This window comes from Copadichromis virginalis, linkage group LG7 (genome assembly GCF_057382275.1).
Source record: "Copadichromis virginalis isolate Kocher_CV1m ecotype Utaka linkage group LG7, C_Virginalis_male_GT1.1, whole genome shotgun sequence".
NCBI lineage: Eukaryota > Metazoa > Chordata > Actinopteri > Cichliformes > Cichlidae > Copadichromis > Copadichromis virginalis.
Genome location: NC_140624.1, coordinates 51,306,560 through 51,332,100, shown reverse-complemented (window position 1 = coordinate 51,332,100; position 25,541 = coordinate 51,306,560). Strand labels below are relative to the sequence as shown.

Below are 25,541 nucleotides of genomic sequence, written 5' to 3'. Positions count from 1 at the left end.
CATGGCCTCAAAGTCTCCTGACACAGTCTAATGGGAGGGCAGGTTTCGGTTGACAAGTCTGAGCGAAAGTTGAGGAAAAGGGGGGGGGAACAACACACAGTCGTATACTCACATGCTGGGTGTTTAAACTCTGCCAAGGAGAGTGTTTGGTTTCTGTTGTTTGTCTTTCCCAACCACAATTTTACAAGGTGGACTCCATTTGCTTTAAAAAAAAAAAGGGGGGGGGGGGCATTATAATGCATTCTTACAACGACAGGAGTTAATACTGTACATTTATCTGTCAGAATAAATTATCTCTAGAAGATTCAGTGATTTTTGTTCAGCTTATTTTGATATTTTAATACATGAAACATTTGTAATAATATACTTGAACAAAACAAAGTGCACACTTTTGACCTTGTTCAGCTAAAGAAATGCCTAATGCAATTCATGGAAAAGGAATCTGTCCTTCAAATTATGAGGACTCTATCCATCCACCCACCATTTCATTTTCTTAACAGATTATCCAATTTAGGTCATATGAGGCCTCAAGCCTAATCCATGTCATAAGGTCAGAGGTGGGTTACACCCCGGTCAGGTCGCCACTTCATCACAAGACTGTTTTTCTTCTGTCGTACTTTATTATTTTCTTTCTGTTCTGTGCTTTCAGATTATCTTCAGAAACGCAACAACAGTGTGCCTAAATCTGGAAAAATAACATTTTTTTTAATCATTTTGCTTTTAACTTTTTTCAGATCCTCACATGTTCGGTGGCCTCTTGTTTTTACCTATTTATTAAACGCACAATACAGACAAAAGTATTTGGGCCTTCTACACATTTTAACAGCAGGAACTTTTTTATGGCATCAGTCCTCACTTCGCAGCTATCGCAACTTCTGTTTCTCTGGAAAGGGTTTCTATATGTTCTGCACTTTCGAATTGTCTGTGGAAAGTTTTGGTCTTTCATCAAGACAAGCGCTTGTGAAACCAGACACTAATGTTGCATGCTTGCGGTCTCTGCTCTAGTTCATCCCAAAGGTGTTCAGTAGGGTTGAGGTCAGGGCTCTTTTGAAAGCCAGTCAAGTTCTTCCACACCAAACTCACCCAACCATGTATTTCTGGACTTTGCTTTGTGCACCAGTTAACAACCATGCTGGAACAGGAAACAGCCTTATTCAAACTGTTTCCAAAAAGTTAGAAGCACAGAATTGTCCTAAATGTTGTGGTAAGCTGACGCATTAATAAGATTTCCCCTTCACTGGAACTAATTCAATTCAATTCAATTTTATTTATATAGCGCCAAATCACCACAAAAGTCGCCTCAAGGTGCTTTATATTGTACAGTAGATACAGAGAAAAGCCCAACAATCATATGACCCCCTATGAGCAAGCACTTTGGCGACAGTGGGAAGGAAAAACTCCCTTTTAACAGGAAGAAACCTCCAGCAGAACCAGGCTCAGGGAGGGGCGGCCATCTGCTGCGACCGGTTGGGATGGGAGAAGGAAGACAGGGTAAAGACATGCTGTGGAAGAGAGACAGAGGTTAATAACAGATATGATTCAATGCAGAGAGGTCTATTAACACATAGTGAGTGAGAAAGGTGACTGGAAAGGAAAAACTCAATGCATCATGGGAATCCCCGGCAGCCTTCATCTATTGCAGCATAACTAAGGGAGGATTCAGGGTCACCTGGTCCAGCCCTAACTATATGCTTTAGCAAAAAGGAAAGTTTTAAGCCTAATCTTGAAAGTAGAGATAGTGTCTGTCTCCTGAATCCAAACTGGAAGCTGGTTTCACAGAAGAGGGGCCTGAAAACTGAAGGCTCTCCCTCCCATTCTACTTTTAAATACTCTAGGAACAACAAGTAGGCCTGCAGTGTGAGAGCGAAGTGCTCTAATAGGGTGATATGGTACTACAAGGTCATTAAGATAAGATGGGGTCCAATTATTTAAGACCTTGTATGTGAGGAGCAGGATTTTGAATTCAATTCTGGATTTAACAGGAAGCCAATGAAGGGAAGCCAAAACAGGAGAAATCTGCTCTCTCTTTTGAGTCCCTGTCAGTACTCTTGCTGCAACATTTTGGATTAACTGAAGGCTTTTCAGCGAGTTTTTTGGACATCCTGATAATAACGAATTGCAGTAGTCCAGCCTGGAAGTAATAAATGCATGAACTAGTTTTTCAGCGTCACTCTGAGACAAGATTTTTCTAACTTTAGAGATGTTGCGCAAATGGAAGAAAGCAGTCTTACATATTTGTTTAATATGTGCGTTGAAGGACATGTCCTGGTCAAAAATGACTCGAAGGTTCCTCACAGCGTTACTGGAGGCCAAGGTAATGCCATCCAGAGTAAGAATCTGGTTAGATACCAAATTTCTAAGATTTTCAAGGCCAAGTACAATAATCTCAGTTTTATCTGAATTAACTAAGAGGCTGAAGGCAAAGCTCAGAAAAAACAACCATCAAGAGGTGTGGCCAATTATTTTTATCTGTATAGTGAGTGCAGTGGCAAGAGATTTTTTTTCTTGCAATCCTCTACATTTGCTTCTGATGTGGAAACTGAACTTCACATACTATGTCTGTGGAAGTTCACATTCAAAATCAACAACATTCCCAATAAGACAACAGTAAGACAGCACACAAGTGTCTTGAATCCAGTCTTTATATTTACTACTACTGATGGTTGCAGAAGAGAATATTGCTGCTATCTAAACATTCAGTCCCATACTGATGTTGTCTCAACGGTAATGTTGTACACAGACTTTTTAGTAATTCAATTATACTTCATATTTTCATACAAAAATCAGCAATAATCTATATAACTGTAAGAATGCTTGTACAATTCATATACTTTAAGACATATATGGCACTACTTGTATATATCTCATGCAATTCAGAGCTGTAGTTTGATATAATATATATGTATATTCATACCTGTACGTCATATTCTTATATCTCCCTATTTTCTCTTATTTTTGATTCACTATAGTTTCGCACTGTGGCTGGGGGATTTTTTTTAATTCTTCTATGTTCTGTATATGTTGCAGAACTGACAATAAGCTTGACTTTGACTTACTCTGACTTCCTTGACTTGATTTAACGAGACCAAATCCCACTATACTTCAGCTTTAGTTGACATCTGTAAAAAGTGGAACCGGGTATTTAAACTGTCACTCTATGCCACAATATTCAAGAACAAGTGAAGATCATTTTATTTTGGTGGCTCATTCCTACCTACTTTGCCAATAAGGAGCAAGTGGATTTCAGGTTGTCTAAAGAGCTTGGAAAGAAAAGCGTCTGGACTTCTTTAAGTTGCTTGAAGACGTTTCACCTCTCATCCGAGAAGCTTTCAGGTTGATGATACGATAGTGCTGCCCAGTGGACAAATACCCGTTTTGCATGCTTTAATTGTACACTGAGTGGTACAAATAGTCTATTATGGTAGTCTATTATAATGCCTCACACAACACGAGCAGCCTGTTATAGTCTTTTATTGCACACATAGCTTAGCATGAACTTGATATATCATAGGGTATGTCATTATTAGAATCTGGAGTCCCTATTTATTCCCCTTTAAGTGCATTAAAATTGTGTTGCAGTTTCCATGTCCAAGTCAAACACGACTATTTAGTGTTTTCATTATAGCATTGCCGTCAAAATACCATATTTCAATTAATTTTGCACTTAAAAAGAATCTGATGATAAATATACGGAAAGGGTATTTAATAACCCCCACCCTCTTGCGACGCAGTCGTTGTTTGGCCCGTGACGCTGCTTGTACACGTAGCCTAGTAGGATGTGTTCATTGAAGATGGTGGCGGTGTGTCACACTCCAGCATACTTGTAAGAATTTATTCATTTCTGTACACATTTCCGACAGCGGGTAAGAGTATATCTGCAACACAATTAACAATGTTTTACTCTAGGTGTTTTAATCTGGTGTCTGTGGCAGGCAGGGAACTGTTACCTTGTGATTAGCGCAGGCTAGTTAGCCAGGAATGCTAAGTAAGCAGCAGTGCTAATGCTAGCTGACCAGACTGTGAACCTGTTAAATTATGGTCGACGAGTGGCCAGCGACTTGTAACTTATCGCGGTGTAACCATGTCAATGTTGAGTTTGTGCCGAAATTTTACGCCTTTCGTTACTCACAGAACTGCTGGTGTAAGGACGAATTCGGGCAGACTTTAGATGTTAGTGATTTGCTGGCTCCGGCGTTTGGGACATACGGAGCACCGAACGGTTCCCGTTAGCTGTTGTACCAATCACCGGACCTTTACCCGACTGTCGCTTAATGTGTAACACTATCTCAATGTCGTGCCAGACCAAAGAGATTTAGCAGCCATCTATATTGGAACAACTGGCAAGTAGTGATAAGAAGTAGGGAGCGTATGTCTAACAACGCTAACTTTGTGACTTTTCTAAGTTGGCAGATCTGCGGTGCTAACGATACGAAGCTTAAGAGGGTGCAACGGCTCTTGGTAAATTTATATCCTAGAGCGCCGGGAAGATCCGGGATCTCCCCGGTAGAGCCCGTCTGGCCAAATGTACTTCCCTACGTTACATTAGTTCCGTGTCTTCTTTCTCTCCAAACATCTAGCATTTGAAATGCTTATTGACAGGCCGTGTTAGCTTGACTCAACTTCCTACTGAGACACGCTCAGTATCTCTGTTTGACAAATAATATACATGGCCTTGATCTTAATACTACGTAGTGGCGTGATTTAAATGACTGTCCACTATTAACTTTTGCATTTCAACTGAGAAAAGTGTACACATGTTGTACAAGGGTAGTGGCACGACTCATGTGACAGTTACCAGTTAATGCTAAGTGTAAATAATTTTAATCATAGCTTCCACCCCTGTTTGGCTGATTTCATCCTTACCTGAACTCAAGAAACAACTATAGATGCAATGGCACTGTGGTCTCTTGTCAGTAGAGCAGTTCAGTTTGACTTTCTGCTAAAAGCTGCATTTGACGCAAAAGCAGGTGCTTTTTTTTTCTTTTTAAAGAAACTATTTAGCTACTCAACTTTGCAGCCTCCATGAGATCTGTGATGTTAATTTAAGTTTCCTGTTTTTGTTTATTTTTTTAAGGAAATTTTCATAAATTTCATATATTATATTTTCCTCACCTGGGTGATATACACTATACAAGTGTATAGACTTACATCAGTGCTTTGGTTCATAATATATTACCAGTAAGATGACCATCAAATGCTCTACAGACCATTTAATTAACAGTAGATAGTATACTAGTATACCAAGTATGCATTACAGTAAATCAAGTGTGTTGTATTGAATTGAGCACTATATGTATTTACCCACCACAGCATCTTGAGGGCTGATGTAGAACTTGCCACGTTGTACGTTTGGTTTGAATAGGACCACAGGCTAAAATGCAAACAAAGGTGTGGTAAAGTATCCCAAAGAGGCAGGGCTTTTTGTTAATCACTTCCTCTTTCTTGTCTCTATTCAGCTACGCCTGACTTCAGTCTTCAGTGAGATCTCTTAGAGTGACCTGGTCCTCGGACCTGTTAACTCTGCGGACATGCAGCCCCCTCCCCGGACTGGACGACCAGGAGCCTCTGGCCCTCCTCCTTCTGGGCCCAATATGTTCCGCAGGACCAGGCCTTACAAGCATGCTGCTGCAGCTCCTGCCACAATGCCTCCTGTTGCTCAACCCATGACAGACCCTTTTGCTTTTAGTAGAGCTCCTCCCCCTATGGCTGCAGGTGGCCTCCCAACAGTATCTAACAGCAACCCTGCACCAGTGCAAACACCATCTAATGCCATGTACCCTCAACCTGGCTCAGGGCTGCCTCCGCAACCACAGACACTGGAGGGTGCCACAGCTGCTGCTTCTGGAGTGACCCTCTTCAACCCTCACAGTACACCACCCCTTGGTCCAACTGGATACGTATCCTCACATAATGAACAGGGATATTTTAATTCAAGAGAACAGATACCATCTGCATCCACAGAGTCAGCACCTATGGCTACAGCCTCAGAACCTAGTCAGACACCTTTGAACCCTGAATTTCAAGGACAGTCTGGTCCTCTGCCAGTGCCCTTCCAGCCACTGCCACCGGTCACCACCTCCTCTTCCCAGTGGGCCCCTGATCACGGAAGTCGCCCCCCATCAGTTCAGAACTATTTCCAGCCTACTAGTGACCCTGTACCACAGCCATTTTATATGCCTCCACAAACCCAGATGTACCCCTCCCACAGCCCATCACCCCTTCACAACACCCCTACCCCTCCGACCCAACCTGCACATCTTCAGAATCAGGCTTCTCTTCCTTCTCAAAATCCACTAAAACCTCCTACTTCTCAGTGGCCAGACCCAAATGGTCCCCAACAGCATAATTCCCATTTCCAAACACAGAGTTACTTCAGTCAGAGCTCTGCTGCACCAGATCTTTGGTTTAACCCGCCCCCACAGGACTCGGGCTACCATCAAATGGGTACTGGTATGGGTCATCCTCAGCCCCTTCTTGACGCTGCTGGATCTCAGCCTGCAACCAGTACTGGGCCTGGGCCTAGTTCTAGTACTGTCCCAGCCCCACTTCCACATTACCAGGAATCCGGTACACTTTCAATGTTCTTCAAAGACAATGATGTGGAAAATGAGGAAACGCTGTCTGCAGAGAGAAATAAGGCAGTAAATGGTATTGCTGGAACTTTTCAACTTCACAACAACCAGCAGGCACACAGTAGTCATGCAGATGTTTCTTCAGATTACCAAGGAGCTTTTCTTCAAGATCACTCACAAGTACCTTACATGATCGATGGCAATCAACCATCACAGGGAAATGCTCAGAAGCCATCGGATTCACAGTTTGACCATGTAGAGAATTTGGAGTGTGTTCCAAACCAAGAAGTATTACCCAGTGAAATCCATAGTAATACTGCTGCTACTGCACCCCACAGTGCTGAGCAGTTTGAAACTGGACCCAACCTGGAGACTCCAGATTCAATTCCCAGACCAATGAGATCTGCCAGTGTGTCGTCCAACTACAGCAACATGAGCCATGGGAGTGGAACAGGCACTCGTCGACATCAGGGGGTGGTGGGCACCTTTATTCAACAGGAAAGCTCACGACTCTCTGATGATCCTAATCAGCCTGTCGCTGCAGCTGCAGCTGGAGGCTACTTTGAACAGATTGACACTTCTCCAGCTGGAGATGTGGGTGTACAGCAGAGCTCTCTGGAGCAAATGTGGCCCCCCACGCCTAGCCCTCCCAAACCAACCGGTATCTTTCAGGCCAGTGCTAACAGCTCTTTCGAACCTGTGCGCTCACATGGGGTCGGGGTGCGTCCTGCTGAGGTTGACAGGGCTAAAATGGTAGCAGAAGGGGGTGCAGATTGTACACCAGGTAATATGGAGCAGCCACCAGACAATATGGAAAATGTTTATGGCTCAGGTCACCCTTTGCCTGCAGGTGCTGGAGGTGCCGTACCTCCTTTGACACACCCAGTGGTCTATTCTCACTCTCGACCTTCATCCCGTGCTCATGGAGTTAATCAGCCCTGTGAGAGTCCTGCCACTACTCTGTGGGCTCAGAATGATCCTACGACCTTGGGCGGTAACATCCTCCTCGCCCCTGCTGCCCCAATAGTTCTTGCCCCATTACGAGAGCCAAGTGCTGATGTTATCCAACCTCCAGAGGATGGTCCACTGGACCTGCAGCCCTCCCAAAGAACCCAGCCACCTTCGCATCAGCACTCAGAGAATCTAGAGAACCCGCCAAAGGTGAGTGAGGCAGAGCCAAGTGACTCTCAAGGCAACCTGGGCTATGCATCTCTCCTTGTGTCTGGCTCGCTTCACCAACCTGTTTTCATTGCCCCGCCAGTGTCCAATTACAGTGTGATTCCCCCTAGTACCACTCCTCAAGCAGCCACTCAAAGTAGCCTTAGGGAAACTACCCCACCTGTGAGATTGATTGCACAGGGGCAGGGTCCCACTACCTCCCAACCAGCTTCAGTAACATGTAATCAAAATCCACTTTTTTCTCCTGGAATCCTGAGCTTCAGTGTTTCGGCTTCTAATCAGAGTCCACTCAATCTGACTCGAGACAACACAGCAGCTACGACATCAGAAATCACAGCATCGCCGCATCCCCAGCCTGTCCGCCCTCCTCTTTCAAGGGGTCAATCAGTGGCTGGAGAGAGTAACTCTGCTCTCCAAGTTAATCTGCAAACTTCTCTTGTGAATGATCCTTCCTCTAATCATAATCAGCCATCAAATTATGAACTGCTTGATTTTTCTATGCACCAATCACAAGCCCAGAGCCAGGCTTCTGGACACCCTTCCTCTCTTCATGAGTCTCCACAATCTAGTAATGGATTTTACCTACAGGTCACCAAAGATGCTCTAAAAGTGGAAGGGAATGCCTCTGTCCAGACTCCAACTTCTTCATCTACCACACAGGTACCACCAGCACCCTCTCAAACGGCTCCAAACACCCAGCAGCCCCCAGCAGAACCTCCTAAGGTATTAGATTCTCAGGCTGCACAGCACGGACAAAAAGATGCTCCTCCTGTTACAGCGAGTGGAGCACAACCCCCCAGTTACCAGTATCCTGCTCCAATACAGGGGCCATCTGCAGGAAATGCTCCTCCTCCTGGGCCTCAAGGTCCTCCAGGGGCTCCACAGACAACTCCTGCGGAGCCACCTCGCCCACCGTCCTCTGCAGGAAGCCATCAAGGCTATGGGCCTCCACCAGCACCGGGTCAGATGTATAGTGGCTATTATAATAATTATGGAGACTACCCAGATAGCAGAGCACCATATCCTTCTGGCCAATACCCACCTCCATCTGGGGATCCTAGAGCACAGCCATATTATCAAGTAAGTATAAGGTGTCCTTTTATTTAACCTAGCATGTGAATATTTATTTCCCAATTTCTATTGGTGCTCTTATCTCTTAGGCAGGACCATACAGGAACAGAGTAGATCCTTGGTATGGCAGATATGAGGGGCAGACCCAAAGTTATCGTGATACAAACTACCAGTACAGAGAGCCTCAGCCGGAGCGTCCTAACTCTAGAGCCAGCCAGTACTCTGACAGGCCATCATCCAGGTTAGTGAAACTCACAAGATTACTTGAATGGTGTGTACTGTCTTTTCACGTGTTTCTGATTTATAAATTGAGTTTTTAAGTATCTTAAGAGGATTTTGCAAGTTAAAGACTTCCCTGCTGTGATGTTGGTTTTGTTGGATGTAAAAAATCTGTTAATACATTGTACTACTTCATTCATCATTACCTTATCTTTGAATTGTTTTTTTTCTCTCCCCTTAAGGCAAGGCTATCACGAGGATTACCACAGAGCAAACCAAAGTGCCTATAGTGATTATTATGCAAATTATGCCAAGTACTTTGGAGGTATGGCTCGTAGCTCATAGTGTTGAAAGCTTTGAATATTTATCTATTTATTTTTTTCTTAATTCATGTCTTTCCCTGTCTCCGTTTCATATTTTCTGCGTAAAGGATACTATGGCCACTATGACCCCAGATATAGAGGATACTATGACCAGTCCTACTGGGCTTATGATGATAGCAGAAGGGGAGACAGCTACAGCAATCAATCTATGTATCCTACCAGGTATGCAGAGAATACTGTTTGGACATCATGGAGTTGTTATAATATTAATGTACATTTACAGTGAGTAATAAAAGGCAGTGTAAGAAGTGTTATTGTTCATGCGTGTCTCATGGAAAAAGAAAATCGAAATTCAATTTACAACATTTCACTCACAGGAAGGCTGGCTATGAGGACCAGTGGCAGTACTATCCTGGTTACGATGCTAGCTTTGATGAGGACTACCGTCGTCAGGGAGATGCTTATGGTGATGACTTTGACCGGCGCAGTGTCCACAGTGAACAGTCAGTCCACAGCTCCCACAGTCACCACAGCAGACGGAGTAGCTTCAGCTCACGATCGCAACAGGCAATTTTTTTTTCCCACATATGTCTCACAAGTATTCTGTGTATGCAGTTATCTGGCTGAACCACAAATGGAGACCAGGCCAAAATTTATGAGTAATCACTGTAGAAATATTGTTAAAGCAAAAATTAATTTACAAATTCTTTTTCCATGTATTATTATTTTTTTTTTAATGTTTCATTTGCATTATAAATAATAATTCTCTCTTTGTTACAGAGCCAAGTGTACAGGAGCCAGCCTGACTTGGTGTCAGCAGCATATGATAACACATCATCCACTCTGGCTGTGGATTACTCCTATGGGCAGTACCCAGATCAGACTGATGCATCTCACAACTATAGCCAGTACTATCCCTCTGGGTATACCACCGAAAGCACCTGGATTGCCCCTGAGCAGCGTAAGTGCTGCATCACTCTTTGAAGCATTTTTTTCATTTCTAAGGGTCCTTAGCTGAGTTGAATGGTCTGATTCTCTTTGGTTTTTTTTCTCCTCTAGCCCCTCCTCGTCCTGCAACCCCAGAAAAGTTCACCATACCACACCGCTGTGCTCGTTTTGGACCTGGTGGACATCTTGTTCAGGTTCTGCCAAATCTGCCCTCAGCAGGACAGCCTGCTTTAGTTGACATCCACAACCTTGAGGTATGGCTTTAACAGACCATATTTCATTGATATATTGTTTTGTTTTTTGGTTGGCTTTTTTTGTTTGTTTATTTTGGGTCTTTTGGAAGATGTTCCTGAAACTGTATTACTCCGGTTTCAATAAACCTAGCAAAATAAGCAGCACTAAAACTAATGAGCTGTGTGTCTTTTAAGGAAAAAATTCTTCCTTTTTTTCTATTTCCCATTATTTATCTCATTAAGATTATGGCGGATTTACTATAGCAGACACAAAATGTTAAATGTACAACACTAAATGATCTGAAATCACTGACACTTAAAGACCACTAGATTGTATGGGTTGATTCAGACAGCTTTTCCCATAAAGTAGGAAAGAGACGAGATGTCTGCTCATAGTCCCAGTAATACTGAGCAATAACCTTTGAGCAGTATGCAGGTAAACATCCTGTGCGAAGGGCAAAAGAGAGATTGCATTAGCTAGAATGCAGTCTCAAAACCATCAGCTGTTGTCTAACAGTGATTTAACTTCTTGTTAATTTGAATTTATCTTCATTCATAAAAAATGACGAGCAGATGGAACAGTATTGATGATATCCATTATCTTCTGATAGAAGCCCTGAAGTAACTGTTAGCATTTGCCCGTAAACTTAGACTGAATGCTTCTGTGGATTTTTGTGTGTGTGTGTGTGTGTGTGTGTGTGTGTGTGTGTGTGTGTGTGTAGGCGTATATATGTGTATGACCATAATCTGAAGGACATCTGAAGAATTATTATATCCTTTGCCTGTATTTATAGACCATGCTGCAGGATACCACTGATCAGGCAGAACTGCGAGGTTTCCCTGGACCTCTTGTCAAGTAAGGGAATTCTACCTTCTTTGTGTTAAGATGTATGTAACCTACTGCACAAGTGTCCTGTGGAGGGGGTGGCTACACGCAGGTGGAAAAGGGGGGAGTAGAAGTCTGGAGGGTTGGCTTTTCGGTGGTTGTGCAAAGGAAGGCGACCATTAAAGTTGGACTTCTAATGTCAATTTTTTGATTATTGGACTAACATTGAAAGCTGAATGCTCTGAGAGATACGAAGAGCTTTTCGCAAACAGCTGCAATCCATTGTTGACAAATATGAAATTGGGGCCGAAGTCTATTATAAAAGGAGAGATTGTCATGAGTGGAAAGGTCCAGGTGTGGTCATTGGCCAAGGTGTAGTAATATTTGCCAGGTGTGGAGGAACCTATGTCAGAGTACACCAGTCTAGGCTCAGAAAAGTGGATGAACCACAAGTGAAAATGGAAGAAACTGAAGAGGAAAATCAGATTAAAACAGATGAAAATCTTTTAAAGACCCCAGCAGTGGTACTTGGTGAGGAACACGATTTTTGAAAGCAAACGTGAGGAGATGGTATCAACAAAAAATGAACTGCTTGGTACTACAGAAAACAGTCCTTCTGTGATCCAGTACAAGCTAGAGAAAGAGGTCCTACACTGTCCCACTCAACCACAGATATAGAAGGACTAAAACTTAAAGTTGGACAAATAATTAAATACACAGACAAAGAAACGGGTCAAACATATGCTGGAAAAATAATCAGTCGAGCAGGAAAAGCCACTGGGAAACACAAAGTGGTACAACATGGAGTACAGTGAGCCCAAGGAAATTGCTGGATCCATGGGTTCCATTAATGTGCAGCAAATAAACAACCTCCAAGTGACACCGTCTGAAGATGCCAAGTCATGCACAGACAGAGATGAAAGATTAGTGGTGAAGGAAGACATCTTCTCACAAGCCAAACAAACTGAACTTGACAACTGGAAAAGAAACGATGTGTTTAAAGAGGAGAAAGACAAGGGTCAGAAATGTATATCAACAAGGTGGGTGTGCACACTCAAGGAAACACCAGTGGGCATTGTACCCAAAGCTAGACTGAGTACGTTAAAAAAAATTTAATCGCCTTAATCATGATGGCGGCGTTAACACATTTAAGCTGCGTAAACTGGCTCAGTTACCACCGGTAGAAGCACAGAGCAAAGGAACTACATGAAATTGAATAAATGTGTTTATGGCCTGGCAGATGCTTCATTATGCAGGTAAAACTGGGTGAAAGCAACCATGCAGAAGCTGGGGGGCACAGTGTCAAAAGTAGATTCAGCTGTCTTCTACTGGCTAGATGATCTCTATAAGGTGACAGGGGTACTTGCATGTCATGTAGATGATTTTATGTGGGGTGGTTCAGACATGTTCTCCACAGTAGTCATCCCCAAACTGAAAGCTGCTTTTCAAGTTGGACGAGAAGAACATAACAGCTTCAGCTACGTCGGGATAGCTTCATTCTCTTCAGTACAAGAAGATATGTACATTTAAAAAAAAAAAAAAAAAAAAAAAACCTACAGCCTATTCCTATTAATCCCACAAGGGCACCACAGCCATGATTGGACAGTTACTGTGGGCAGCAAGACAGAGCAGACCCCAAGCACAAAACATGCTACTATTCAGACAATGCACTGCACAAACAAACTGATCAGAAAACTTCAGAGGTGGTTACACTGAGTTTTCAGTACTTGGGAGAAAGAAAATCCCTCAAATTAGTGGTGTTTAGTGTTTTCTCGATCGGAGCCCATAACACACTCATTTTCACTCCTCATACGAGAGCGTCAGCACCACGCTCTCCAAAATGAGAGACTGGGTAGCCCCAGTGTCGTGCAAAATTGCAATCGGCACATTATCTTCCTCTTTCCCACTCAGTGAGACGAGCCCTTTTGAAATGAAAGGTCAGTAACTGCTGTCAAGGCAGTCATTTCCTGGTTCATCACTGACGGGATTAGGAGCGGACACCGACCGAACGAAACCAACACTTTTTGTCTTTTTCGAGGTTTGAGCTTGCTCTTTGCGGCGAAGCAACGGACAATTAGCAATGAGATGTCCAGTGTCACGGCAATAAAAGTATTCACGACGAGTCATGGGAACTAGATCAGGGCGCGTTTGACACTTAGGAGAAACCTTTTCATGGTGCACAGCTGAAAACGAAAACTCATCTGTGAGAACAGCAGCTTTAGAAACCACCTTTTGCTCATTGAGATACACAACAACATTCTCAGGGAGACACATTTTGAATTCTTCCAATAGGACGAATTCTCTTAGCTAATAAAATCCTTCACTTTACTCGCAGCTAACCACTGGGCCACTTTAAAGTGGTTGTGATGCAAAGGCGTTAAAGTAAGAATCAACCTCACTTTCTCTGAAAGGTGACCCTAAAGCAACTTGTTTACTTGCATTGAACTGGTCAGAGGAGAATGTCTCGGAAGTTTTGCTCACGGGGTAGACATAGCATTGTGTTCCTGGGAAGGATCCAGCTCCATAGCCCTTACGCGGGGATGCATAAGCTCAGCTTCTTTGGCTTTAGTCTCAAGCTCGACCTCTTTCAGGCAAAGGGCGAGCTTGATATCCTCTGTAACCATTCCTGCCTGTAACTGACCGGCTGGTTCAATGTTTGGGACCTAAATGGCAGCAGGAGCCTCCGCCCCAGTGTCATCCATCCACTGACAGCTTGTGGGATGGTTGCTGCAGCTTCTGCTCCCACATCCACCACCAAATTCTCAGAAGCATCAACCAGTCGAGGTTTCACCTTTGCAGTTATCCCCTTTTCTACCAGCTCCTCTGCCATACACTGCTTAATTTCTGCTTTTTGTGCATTTAAGGGGACACTAACATTAAACAAATTAGCCACCAACAACAAATCTGCCTTCGTGCATCATTGCAACTTATCCATGGTGGGCCGTTGTGCAAAACCATCCACATCAAAAGTCATTGTGGCTAGTATACCCCCTACCCTACCAGAAAACTGCCAACCAAAAGCTGTAGACAAAAAGGAAGTGACGCCACCCTTGTCCCCAAAACCATACCCAGAAGCCAAATTTCAAGTGAAAGGTTTTGTCCAAACTGAAAGCTTAACTCTGGGGTGAACAAACGCCAAAATAACAAACATTCAAAAAGGGAGGTGCTACCTAAAACCTAGGTGAAACACAAACCAAACAAACGACAGGTGCTACCCCTAACTGAATAAACAGGAGAAAACGGTGCCCCTATTTACATGTGATCCATAATCTATTTATTTACAAAGCTCAATAATCAGGAAAGCACAAAAATCACAGAGGGTTTTGGAGGCCATGGTCGGGTCTGCTGCTGCTGCTGTCAGTTGCTGCCCCGGGAGAACTGCTGGTGAGGGATTTTCAAAGCAGCCACATGATCAAGAAGCCAATCAGCAGCAGCCAGCTTTCCAATTAGGAAGAACCTGAAGAGCCTCTTAAAGACACAGACAGAAAAAACCTAAAACGGCCACCAGGATTCAGCTTATGGCCAGGGCCGTAACAGCAATGAAATAAATCTAATTCCTAGCCAGAGCCTAAAACTCCCTATTTATATTGAATGCATCATTGACTGCTTTTCTGTTTTAATATTGCATCTTGTCCATCAGGGAAGAGACTCACAAGGTGGACGTGATTAAATTCTCCCAGAACAAAGCATTGGAGTGTTCCCGTGATAACAACCTCTTAGACAGAGACTCTGCCCGCCTCCTCTGGGACTTCATCATGCTGCTATGTAGACAGAATGGGGTAAGACTGTGCAGGCACCACTAAACTTACCATACATTGAAATTAAGGCAAGACTGTGGCTTTTCACATTTGCGTGAGACAACGTTTTAACTCGTACTGTTTCCTCAGACTGTTGTGGGCACAGATATTGCTGACCTCTTGCTGAAGGAGCATCGCTCTGTCTGGCTTCCCGGCAAGAGTCCTAATGAAGCCAACTTGATTGATTTTAATAACGAGCCACTGGCGAGAGCCGAGGAAGAGCCTGGAGCCGGACCACTGTCTCTACTGTCGGACACTTTCATGACTGTCCCAGAAAATTTTGGCAAAGAAACAGAACGCTTCAGGGAGCTGCTGCTGTTTGGCCGAAAGAAGGTAAAATTGTACATAAGAAATGCAGTATGAGGTATTAACTTGCAAGATTTTAAATACCTGAACGTTGTTGAATTAGGATGCACTAGAAGCAGCCATGAAGGGAGGTCTCTGGGGCCATGCCCTGCTATTGGCCAGTAAGATGGACAACAGGACTCATGCCCGAGTCATGACGAGGTAAAGAAATCAGATGTGAGAATAATTAACTTTGGTCCTATTTGTTCTATGATTGTTATTATATTATATTATTTTGTGTGTGTCTTTGTTGTGTAGGTTTGCTAACAGTTTGCCCATAAATGACCCTCTTCAGACAGTATACCAGCTGATGTCGGGGAGGATGCCTGCGTCAGCCACCGTAAGTGTTGTTTTACCCTCCTCCAAACACACTGGAAGTGTTTCAGTCACTTGTGGACAGGCTCCGATTGCCTAGATGACCCTCTAATATATTTACTAGCAGGCCATATATCATTCAATGGTATTCTTCACTCTCATTGGTAGTCTCTTCAGTCACTTGCCTGAAAGCTTATTGCAGGTCCTACCCACTTCACCTGTAGTCACTTGAAGGTGCCAAATATCATTCACTTTCTCTGGTGGCAATAAATCGCTTCCAGTATGTACTGTAGCTTTAGACACTTGTTTTAAAAAAAAAAAAGGCGTGTTTATTTTGCCCTGGCTAACATATGTCTTGTTCCCACACAGTGCTGCGGGGAGGAGAAGTGGGGAGACTGGCGTCCTCATTTGGCCATGGTGCTGTCAAACCTCACACACACCCTGGATTTGGATACTCGCACAATTACCACCATGGGCGACACACTTGGTAGGGTTTTGTCAAGAATTCAGTAATCAAGAGCGCTGGCAACAAACATGCACCCTTAAACTCTGTCTGCACTCATTTTGTCTCACGCCAGCTTCGAAGGGCCTGGTTGATGCAGCACACTTCTGTTATTTGATGGCTCAAGTTGGTCTTGGCGTTTTCACAAAGAAGAGCACAAAGATGGTCCTGATTGGCTCCAACCACAGGTTAATGCAATAACCACACCCACGTAGCTCCAAGATGTTAAATTTAAGTCCTCACATTTTATAGTAAACATGTGTAACCTCATCTTTGTTTTTTCAGTTTGCCCTTTTCTCAATTTGCGACTAATGAAGCAATCCAAAGGACTGAAGCCTATGAGTATGCTCAGTCTCTAGGCTCCCAACCTTGTTCGCTGCCAAATTTCCAAGTGAGTTTTTTTTTTTTTTTTTTTTTTTTTAAACCAGTTGACAAACAATAAATAATATGTATAAACCAAGAACTTTATACACGACTGCATTATTTACAGTGATGTTTATCATGTTATATTACTAAGAAGTATCACTCTCTTCTGTTCTTCTTGTTTCTCATTAGGTGTTTAAATTGATCTATGCATGCCGCTTGGCTGAGGCAGGCTTGAGCGCTCAGGCCTTCCATTATTGCGAAGTTATCTCGAAGACCGTCCTCGTGCAGCCTTCTTACTACTCCCCCGTTTTCATCAGTCAGATCATACAGGTATACACTTATTCTCCTCTTTAGCTGTGATTTTTGCCTAAATATAGTCACTTAAATACTTTGCAGCGTTGCATTCAGACAAAGGTTACTGTTACACTGTTTGCCAACAGATGTCTGAAAAGCTGCGGTTCTTCGATCCACAACTGAAGGAGAAACCAGAGCAGGAGTTGTTCGTTGAGCCGGAATGGCTGATTCGCCTGAGACAGCTGGATGGACAGATGAAAGTGAGGAGAAGGAAAAACATTGTACTCTAGTTCTGTTGTGACATAAGCAGTTGTCATATAGGGAGGTTGTGTAAACTTTTCTTCTGAATAGAAAAAAAAATAAATAAATTAGGCTGTGTATAATAATTATGTGAACATTTTTAATAGTTTGTGTCGATCAAACAAATGTTTGATGCTTTGTGTTTCTTAGACGGGTCTGATTACGTACAATGCAGACAGAACAACTCCGATACAGTTTGAGTGCAGCACCCCTAGCTCTGACTTGGACCATCCGAGCCCACCAAACAGCATGTCGCTAGATAACCCAGCCCCTGATAACCCACTCATGAGCTCATTACTGCCTGGGTCTCCACCACAGGGAGTCCAGTTGATGCCTCCAGGTTTGTTTGTTTGGTGCATTTTTTTTTTATTTATCTGAAATGTCAGGTACATTTAAAATACATCAAATCTCATCTGTTGTATTCTCTTTTAGCTTCCACTTTCATTCTCCAAGATGGAATGGCTCCTCCTCAGTTCTCGCCTTCCAGTGATGTGCCCCAGTACTATCCGGTCCCCACTAGCGGACCACAAGCCCAGATTCCCTTCCCAAACTACCCCCCACAGGGTCCTGGCTTTGCTTCTCCCACTTTCCAACCTCAGCACATGCCTCCGCACATCCCCCCTTCTCCTGGGCACATGCCACCTGTAGAACAGCCACCGCGGTCCCCAGTAGAGATGCCGAACATCCAGTCAATGCCATCCTCACCACGTAGGACCTCACTGACTCCTCAGAAGGACTTCTATGATCAGATGGCTAAGATGGTCGGTATCTGCTAATTTTTATTTATTTATTTTTTGTAAAGAGCCTTATACAATGTTTACTTCTGCAGGGTCACGGGAGACCTCGGACTACTTCACAATCGTCATTGCATTTGGTATGTTTGTATTTCAACTAGAGATGGACCGATCCGATATTACGTATCGGTATCGGTCCGATACTGACCTAAATTACTGGATCGGATATCGGAGAAAAATAAAAAATGTAATCCGATCCATTAAATATCACGAAAGCACCTCACAAAACTTGCAACACGCCGTAACTCGCCTCAGAACGTTAGCACGTCGGAGCAGTATGCATCACGTGATAGAGCGGCTGTGGCATGCGGGACCTGTCGGTGGTCTGGATAGCATTTGGAGCTTCGCTAGCAACCCGGCATTTCATCTCCGACAAAGTTATCCCCGAGAGAAGTAAAGCAAGTGTGTAAGCCCATCTCTGAATGTTTGTAAAGCATTCCTGCGTTAAGCTTAACAAGCGATATATGGAGCGACTGCCTCTTCTTGCTGCTACTTCAATCATGAAACTGCTTAACGATCAGCTGATCGGCTTTTCTGTCGCGAGTCCGTGTCTCTTGTTTGTTTTTGGCCCACTTTGCACCAGAAAGAGGAAACCAGCGGCTGAACAACAGCAGCACGTTTAAGCTTGATCAGCTGTTGTTAGAATTTATTTATTATTACTTTCTACTCGAGGATCTTTTTCTACATAGCTGACGCTGGTAACTGTGCAGGGGTGGATCTAGCAAAGTTTAGCCAGGGGGGCCGATAGGGCATTAACAGGGAAAAGGGGGCACAAAGACATACTTTTCTTTCTTATTCTCATTTAAAATGTCGAGCTTTTAATAAATAATTATCCAAATCTTACACCCAAAGTTTTAATTTGATGTAAAATGAATAGAAGTCAATTACTGTATATAGTGACTATTAAGTCTAATATATATATACCCTAGTAAGCTATAGTACTTTTTCCTTTGGGAAGGTACCATCTGTGCAGGCTGCAATTTTGTTGAAGAAAGATGTTGAATCTATTTAATATTTCTTGAAAAATTGATTTCTGTGCATCCCCCCCCCCCCCCCCCCCCCCCCCACTGCATCAAATTAAGGTTGATTACGTCGATTAAGCATCATGAGGTGGAGCGTGAGGGGTGGTTCCCTATTTTTTTTTTTTTTTTTTTTTTTTTTTTGTTGCTGGGAGTTGGAACCCTATTAGTTAGGTTGCTTAATATTTACGCTAAGTACTCTTTAAAATACCAGAATAGGGAGGATGGTGTAGGTTTAAGTTTATTAGATTGATCAGTATTGCTGAACTATGAAATTTTTTTTTTTTGCATACAGGTATAACAGAATAGCTTTAGTGTAGTTGTTGTTTTAAACTTGAGTATGAACTTATACAAAATGCAGCAAGATATTTAAAAAAAAAAAAACAGTTTTGTTGATTAAAAAACACTGTATCGGATTCATATCGGTATCGGCAGATATCCAAATTTATGTCTGTATCGGACATAAAAAAAAAGTGGTATCGTGCCATCTCTAATTTCAACTGCTAGCATGTGTAATTCTACTTAATTTGTCCAGTTCTAGTTTATATTAGTCATTATCAGAACTGAAAATGAGCAATAAAAGACTGGCTGTCTATGCATATCCGCTCAGAAACAAGGCAACGCTACTAATTGTATACAAGACATTATTTTTAGGTTGGCTTTAGATTTTTTTTGTAAAATGTCCCCAAATCACTACAGTTTGCTTAAAAAGTAGGCCTGATTAGTTTTTAAAAACTAAGATGAAGATCAAGAGATTATAGCAAAGTTAAAACCTGCTGTCTGCATTTCCCAGAATGCAGCTTTTGCTGCTAGGTTTACTTTGTTGCTTCTAATATTCTCATTTAACAAAAAAAATCTGATTTAGCCCATTATCTGCAGTGGAATAAATGTTTTCACCAAGACATCCTGGAAGAACTTAAATCTAGGCCTAGTAGTTTTATTCTGACATACCCCATCTATTTAACAATAGATTTTTAGAACAGTATAGAATAGCCCTTTGTTGTCTTTGTACAGGTATAAAAAATTGTGGGTGCTTCACACAAACTGTGCAGGAATACAATAGAAATATTAAGACAGAACAAATAAATAACAAACAGGAGGAATATATATGACATAAGAGAGGGGCACACATTCAAAACACATTTAGATTTTCTTGTTGGGAAATTAGAAATTAATCAATGTTTTGATGTTTTACTTGTATGTGTTTTCCTAAAACAGATAAAAAGATATCAGGAATCAAGTCAGTATTTATAAAACACCATCCCTGTGTAATAAGTTAAAAAAAAATTATATGATGATTAAAAGAGGTTGTATCTGGAGGTCTATGCATTTCATTTATATCTGTGTTTTCTGGTATTTTCCGTCATCCAGTCATCAGGACGCCGCTCCCGTACCACCTCGGAGTCTTCTACTCACTCTGGTGGAAGAGAGCGGAGCAACTCAACTGTGGTGCAAGCCTCTCCACCTCCACCCTCAATCCCCGAGCAGCCCATTAAAGAAGAGGCCAAGAAAGTCAAGAAGGACTCTCCAAAAAAGGTTCAGTTTTACATACTGGCTCTCAGGTTTTCAGTGTGCACTGTGGTCACTGTGCTAAGTAGAATACTTATTATCTTTACACACACAGAAAGGGGTTGGCTGGCTGGGTTGGATCATTGGGAAAGGAAAGAATGAAGCTCACTTGCCAGATGACAAAAATAAGTCTGTAAGTTATAGCTTTTACACGTTCACCTTTTTTTTTTTTTTTTTTTTTTTTTTTTTCTTGTTTACATTACCTGTTCTACAAATTTCATACACTTGTTTGTACATGCGGCCAATATGAGAGTGCTGTGATCTTTGTCAGATTGTGTGGGATGAAAAGAAGCAGAGATGGGTCGACTTGAACGAGCCTGAGGAGGAGGTCTGTAAAATTGAAAATGTGTTCTCCAGGCTGGACCTGTAGTGTGCAGAAAGCCTGAAATTCTTACAAATTGAACACTTCTAATAGTTTTTCTTCTAAACTTTTAGAGCAAGCCACCTCCGCCACCACCCTCTGTCTTCCCCAAGATGCCTCAAGTTCCTGGTCCTGGAGGGCCTGCTGCACCACCGAGTAGTATTCCTCCTGTCAACATGTTTTCCAGGAAGGCAGGTGAGATGAGGATTACTCAGAGTGGCTTTTGGCTAAACAAACCTCATCCTTCGCCTTGCATAATGCATCTAAAAGTAGAAGCATGTCTTCTCTTATAGGGCGCTTTTAACTCAGATGTGTTTGTTCCCTCTCAGGCACAAAGAGTAGATACGTGGATGTTTTGAACCCCAGCAGAGCTGCTAAACCTGGCGGTCCAGCTCCTGCTCCAGCGGACATCTTTGCTCCTTTGGCACCAATGCCTATTCCTACTAACCTGTTTGTGCCTAGCTCAGGTGTGTGTCATGTGCAAGATGGCATAATAACTTGTATTCACCAGCAGCATTTGGTGGCTGTAGAGGATTTTCTGCTTTTAAAGATTGAAGTAATTCTATGTTTATTTGTATCCCTGGATTAGCTCCCGATGATCAACAACCTCTGGAAGGCAGTGAAGGAGGCAATCAGGAGCAGAACTCACCAAACACCAGTGCTGGTCCACAGGTATCTCTACTCTTTACTAGTAATCCTCATCATTCTTTATAATCATGAACTTTACTCCTGTTCTTCATTTTTAAAAGATAAGTGAAAAAATGCATTAAAAAGACAAAACATAAGCAGCATACTGAGAAAGAATGTAAGGCAGTCATCAATAAGTACAAAGCAACAGCTCTACTTATCCAAACTTCTTCTGTTGCGCTTTTTTAAAAATCTGTCTAGATGTTCACCCCAATGTTGTTACCACCTGCCCCAGAAGGTCCTACAGTGCCGGATGGCTCCCATTCTGGAGAGGTAAGCCTAAGCCTCCTGTCATAATGCAACTGAAACATGATGCTCGACTGCCAGTGGCCAGTGTGTGCACTTTGCTCTTTGTAATATTAATGTAGGAGCGAAAGAACATGATATTATATGCATGTAGAATTAAAATCTTTCCTCATATTCATGTGAAACGCCTTGATAAATAATACTCTGTTCCATGTGCTGGTCTAATATAATTCTTTCCATGTCTGTTTTTCTATGAACCATGGTTTTATGCTGATTTATTCATTTTCATTCTGAAAACTAATCCAGTGCATGCCAGGTTATTAAAATGGGTTTGTTTGTTTTTTTTAATTTTCCTCCTGCTGTCTGTAGCTGTCACGTTCTAGTTCAATGAGTTCTTTATCACGCGAAGTGAGTCAGCATTTAAACCAGGTACCTCTAGCTGGGCTTTAAGTTAACTCACCCCTGCCTGCCACCCTTGTAGCTCACTCCACATCACTAGTAGCATGCTTCACTGCACCCACCCAAAGCTTCTTTGCCTATTAAACCCTGCCTGTTGTCTTCACCATTACTAACTCAACATAACACAAATGGACAATAAAATCAGAGTATAGTTATATAATTGTCGCCAAAAAAAAGTGTTCACACTTCTGTGGAGTAGAAAAGATGAGAATTCTATTAACTTTGGTTATATATTGTTTTTATTGAATGGATTGACTGCAGCACTCCCAGTCCCATACCTCTAGTTCTCAAAAGATTGTCATCTCTGTCTAACCTAGTCCTGTTAGCAAGTTAAAAGTATTGAGATTTAGAATGAATTGCCTTGACATCAATTGGAGTGCCATAAAATTACACATAAATACAGATTCATGCTATCATGTTGTCTGATGTTTTCAGGCATCATTTAATTTATTTGGTTTAAGATTTAGTGCGTGTAAAATTATGTCATCTGATCTAAAAAGGGAAGTCAATATGAAAGTGTCCTAAATCTGCATTCTTTCCAGTGGCCAGCAGGGGGTTAGTCTCTGGTTGCAAGAAAAAAATCTGATTATAAAGAAATAGAGGGGGGGAAAAAATCCTACTTCCCATGTGATTTATGAGCACAGAGTTTTTCATATTGACTTTACAGTTTTACGCAATAGTTTTAATTCTTCTTCAAAACAGCATGATGTATATTTTGGAAAATGTGGTCACATATGTATCATACACATATATATCTGTAATGCTGCCTCGCTGTGTCCTCGTGTCCTTACTGCTTCCTCTCATTTCCTTGGCTTCTACAGTGGCTTGCAAAAGTTCTCAGACCCCTTGAACTTTTCCACATTTTGTCACATTACAGCCACAAACATGAATCAATTTTATTGGAATTCCATGTGAAAGATCAATACAAAGTGGTGTACACGTGAGAAGTGGAACGGAAATCATACATGATTCCAAACATTTTTTACAAATAAATAACTGAAAAGTGGGGTGTGCGTAATTATTCAGCCCCCTTTAGTCTGAGTGCAGTCAGTTGCCCATAGACCTTGCCTGATGTTTGTGGCTGTAATGAAACAAAATGTGGAAAAGTTCAAGGGGGCCAAATACTTTTGCAAGCCACTGTATTTTATACTTTGGTCAAATCTGTTTGTGAGTTGTGTCTTGCTTTCCATCTCTGCTCTAAAGTGATGTTAGTGTGACACTGCACACACACTTCAGTAACTGAACTTGTCTTTGGACAGAGCGATCAAGCCCAGGGGAATGCACCTGCTGCGGGCGTCACCTTTTATAACCCCTCACAGTTTGCACAGGTATGAACTCCAAAGTTTCACAGTTGTGAGAGACCTTTTACAGGTTGGTTTTTTTTTTGGGGGGGTTGGGGGTTGGTGTGGGTGTTTTTTTTTTTGTTTTTTGTTTTTTTTTTTTTTGTGTGTTTTGCTACTTTTCACCCTACAATCACATTTCCTTGCTGCTGTTTTTCCTCAGACAAGTGCACCATCAGGAGTACGCTCAGGTCGTTTGGGCGGTCCACGTCAGTACCCAGTGATGAAGTAAAGAACATCCCACTGAAAGAGGCAGACTTGTTGGATAGCAGAGGATTCTAGCTGAAAGTAAAAGAAGCACATGAACAAACTGCTTTATGTCTTAAGGACCCTTCTTCCTGCCTGTACCTAAGAAGAGTATAATCACATTATCCGTCATGTCAGAACTCAACCTTTTTCTTTTTTTTTTTCCTTTTTTTTTTTTTTTTTTTTTTTTCTCCCCCCCTCCCCTGTTCAGTAACTATTACTGACTTTGATGTGTTTCTGACACAGGCGTGTGTCCATGAAGGGCTTTTTCTCGCATCCAAATAGAAAACTGACAGTTAAAAAATGGAGGCTGATCTGTGGATGCATTCATACACAAATTGTACATTCATGTAGGTTTTAATGTACAGTAAATGCGTCGATCCTCTAAAGCTACCCGGCTTCCGCACAAACGTAACACTGTTAACAGAATGATCATCCCTTTTCTTGATTCTGTCTCAAGTCCAGATGCCTGTGATTGCTTGTATGTGTGACAGGTAGAAGAGCGGCACTTTGTCTTTCTTTTTTTTTTTAAATCCAGATTTTGGACTTTTATGTGCAGCTCTTTGGTGTCCTGTCAAATGGAGACTGGTACTGCTTCGTCTGCTATGCCCTTTGCTTTTTCTCAGTCGCCCTTCAGTAATGGAAGCATGATGGATGATGTAGAGAAGAATGAAAGTCTGCAGTGTTAGGATGCTGCGCGTTTCAAATACCTATTTCAACTGCCCATCAATTTTAACGAAGTGTCCACAGGGTCTTTTCGTCCAAGCGAGCTCGAGTTTCTCTCGCAAGAAACTGAATAATGATCTTATCGAGAGGTGGTCTGCAGAACGACAAGAACCGGGATTCAAACTGCATTTTAAATGTCGCTAAAAATGAATCTATCCAAATATTTGTATATCAGATTGATTGTATTTATGAGATGTAGAAATAAAAGTGTGAGTGTGTGTGTTTGTGTGTAGAGCAACAAATTTTTCTGATACGCTTTGACAAAATGCATTTATGATTGATTGAGATGACAGATTCATATTCTGATCACCTGTATTGGCCGCTTCTGCAAATAAATCTTTATCTACATTGTAAAATGAAAGAATTTTATTCAAAGTACTTCTTGACATTTAATTACTGTGATTTTGTTTGTTTTTTTTGTTTTTTTAATTCAATCATTAGTCATCCCAATTATTATTTTATTTTAATTTTTTTTTTGTAGACAATTTGATTTTAACCCCTTTCTCAGTTTTGTTTCAGAGAAGCAGTTGTCTCCAGTGTTTTAGACTCCCTCATGTAAAGTTCTTGACAGAAAACTATAAATACAAAAGGTAGAAATGGGGAAAAAAAAAATCATAATAAAGGTATTTTTGGCCCTCTGTAGCACTTTGAAAGAGATGTCCTCTGGTTTCATTCATTACATAACAGTTTAGAGTCTCGGGAAAGTATAACTCAGCTGGGAATGAAAGCAAAAATGCTACCACATTTACAACTAGTAATGCACTTGTGAACAAAGAAGAATATGGTACTCTAAGCAGCAGTAAA

At 42.0% G+C, this 25,541-nt stretch overlaps 1 protein-coding gene and 1 long non-coding RNA gene across 6 annotated transcripts; one reads left to right on the top strand and one right to left on the bottom strand.

The window, feature by feature from the left end:
* Positions 1–1,253: 1,253 nt before the first annotated feature.
* Positions 1,254–3,697, bottom strand: LOC146706061 (uncharacterized). Its single transcript, XR_014921445.1, has 3 exons — positions 3,219–3,697; positions 3,057–3,119; positions 1,254–1,502 (listed from the first exon to the last, which is right to left on the bottom strand). It is a non-coding gene; the product is annotated as an uncharacterized LOC146706061 (long non-coding RNA).
* A 52-nt stretch (positions 3,698–3,749) lies between these two features.
* Positions 3,750–24,365, top strand: sec16a (SEC16 homolog A, endoplasmic reticulum export factor). 5 transcript variants are annotated; one of them, XM_085464059.1, is made up of 31 exons: positions 3,750–3,823; positions 5,457–8,831; positions 8,912–9,063; positions 9,284–9,366; positions 9,472–9,586; positions 9,742–9,931; positions 10,145–10,325; positions 10,424–10,566; positions 11,340–11,401; positions 15,012–15,150; positions 15,259–15,501; positions 15,578–15,675; positions 15,772–15,853; positions 16,198–16,315; positions 16,407–16,518; positions 16,616–16,721; positions 16,886–17,026; positions 17,137–17,250; positions 17,441–17,630; positions 17,723–18,051; positions 18,120–18,164; positions 20,475–20,639; positions 20,728–20,805; positions 20,944–21,000; positions 21,108–21,228; positions 21,363–21,500; positions 21,623–21,705; positions 21,922–21,993; positions 22,336–22,374; positions 23,685–23,753; positions 23,929–24,365. In XM_085464059.1, the coding sequence occupies exons 2-31, from the start codon at positions 5,529–5,531 to the stop codon at positions 23,995–23,997; spliced, it is 6,837 nt and encodes a 2,278-aa protein (XP_085320185.1). In that variant the 5' UTR covers positions 3,750–3,823; positions 5,457–5,528; the 3' UTR covers positions 23,998–24,365. The 5 variants fall into 5 exon arrangements, with proteins under 5 accessions (XP_085320185.1, XP_085320186.1, XP_085320183.1 ...); XM_085464057.1 differs by having other exon boundaries at positions 3,751–3,823; positions 22,336–22,395; XM_085464058.1 differs by having other exon boundaries at positions 3,797–3,863; positions 22,336–22,395.
* Positions 24,366–25,541: the final 1,176 nt, after the last annotated feature.

Excerpts from the sequence above, each read along its gene's own strand:
- sec16a (XM_085464057.1), top strand. The coding sequence starts at position 5,529 with ATGCAGCCCCCTCCCCGGACTGGACGACCAGGAGCCTCTGGCCCTCCT. Across the intron at positions 16,722-16,885 it reads GTTCGCTGCCAAATTTCCAA|GTGTTTAAATTGATCTATGC; the intron begins GTGAGTTTTTTT and ends GTTTCTCATTAG. Across the intron at positions 20,806-20,943 it reads CAGATGACAAAAATAAGTCT|ATTGTGTGGGATGAAAAGAA; the intron begins GTAAGTTATAGC and ends GATCTTTGTCAG.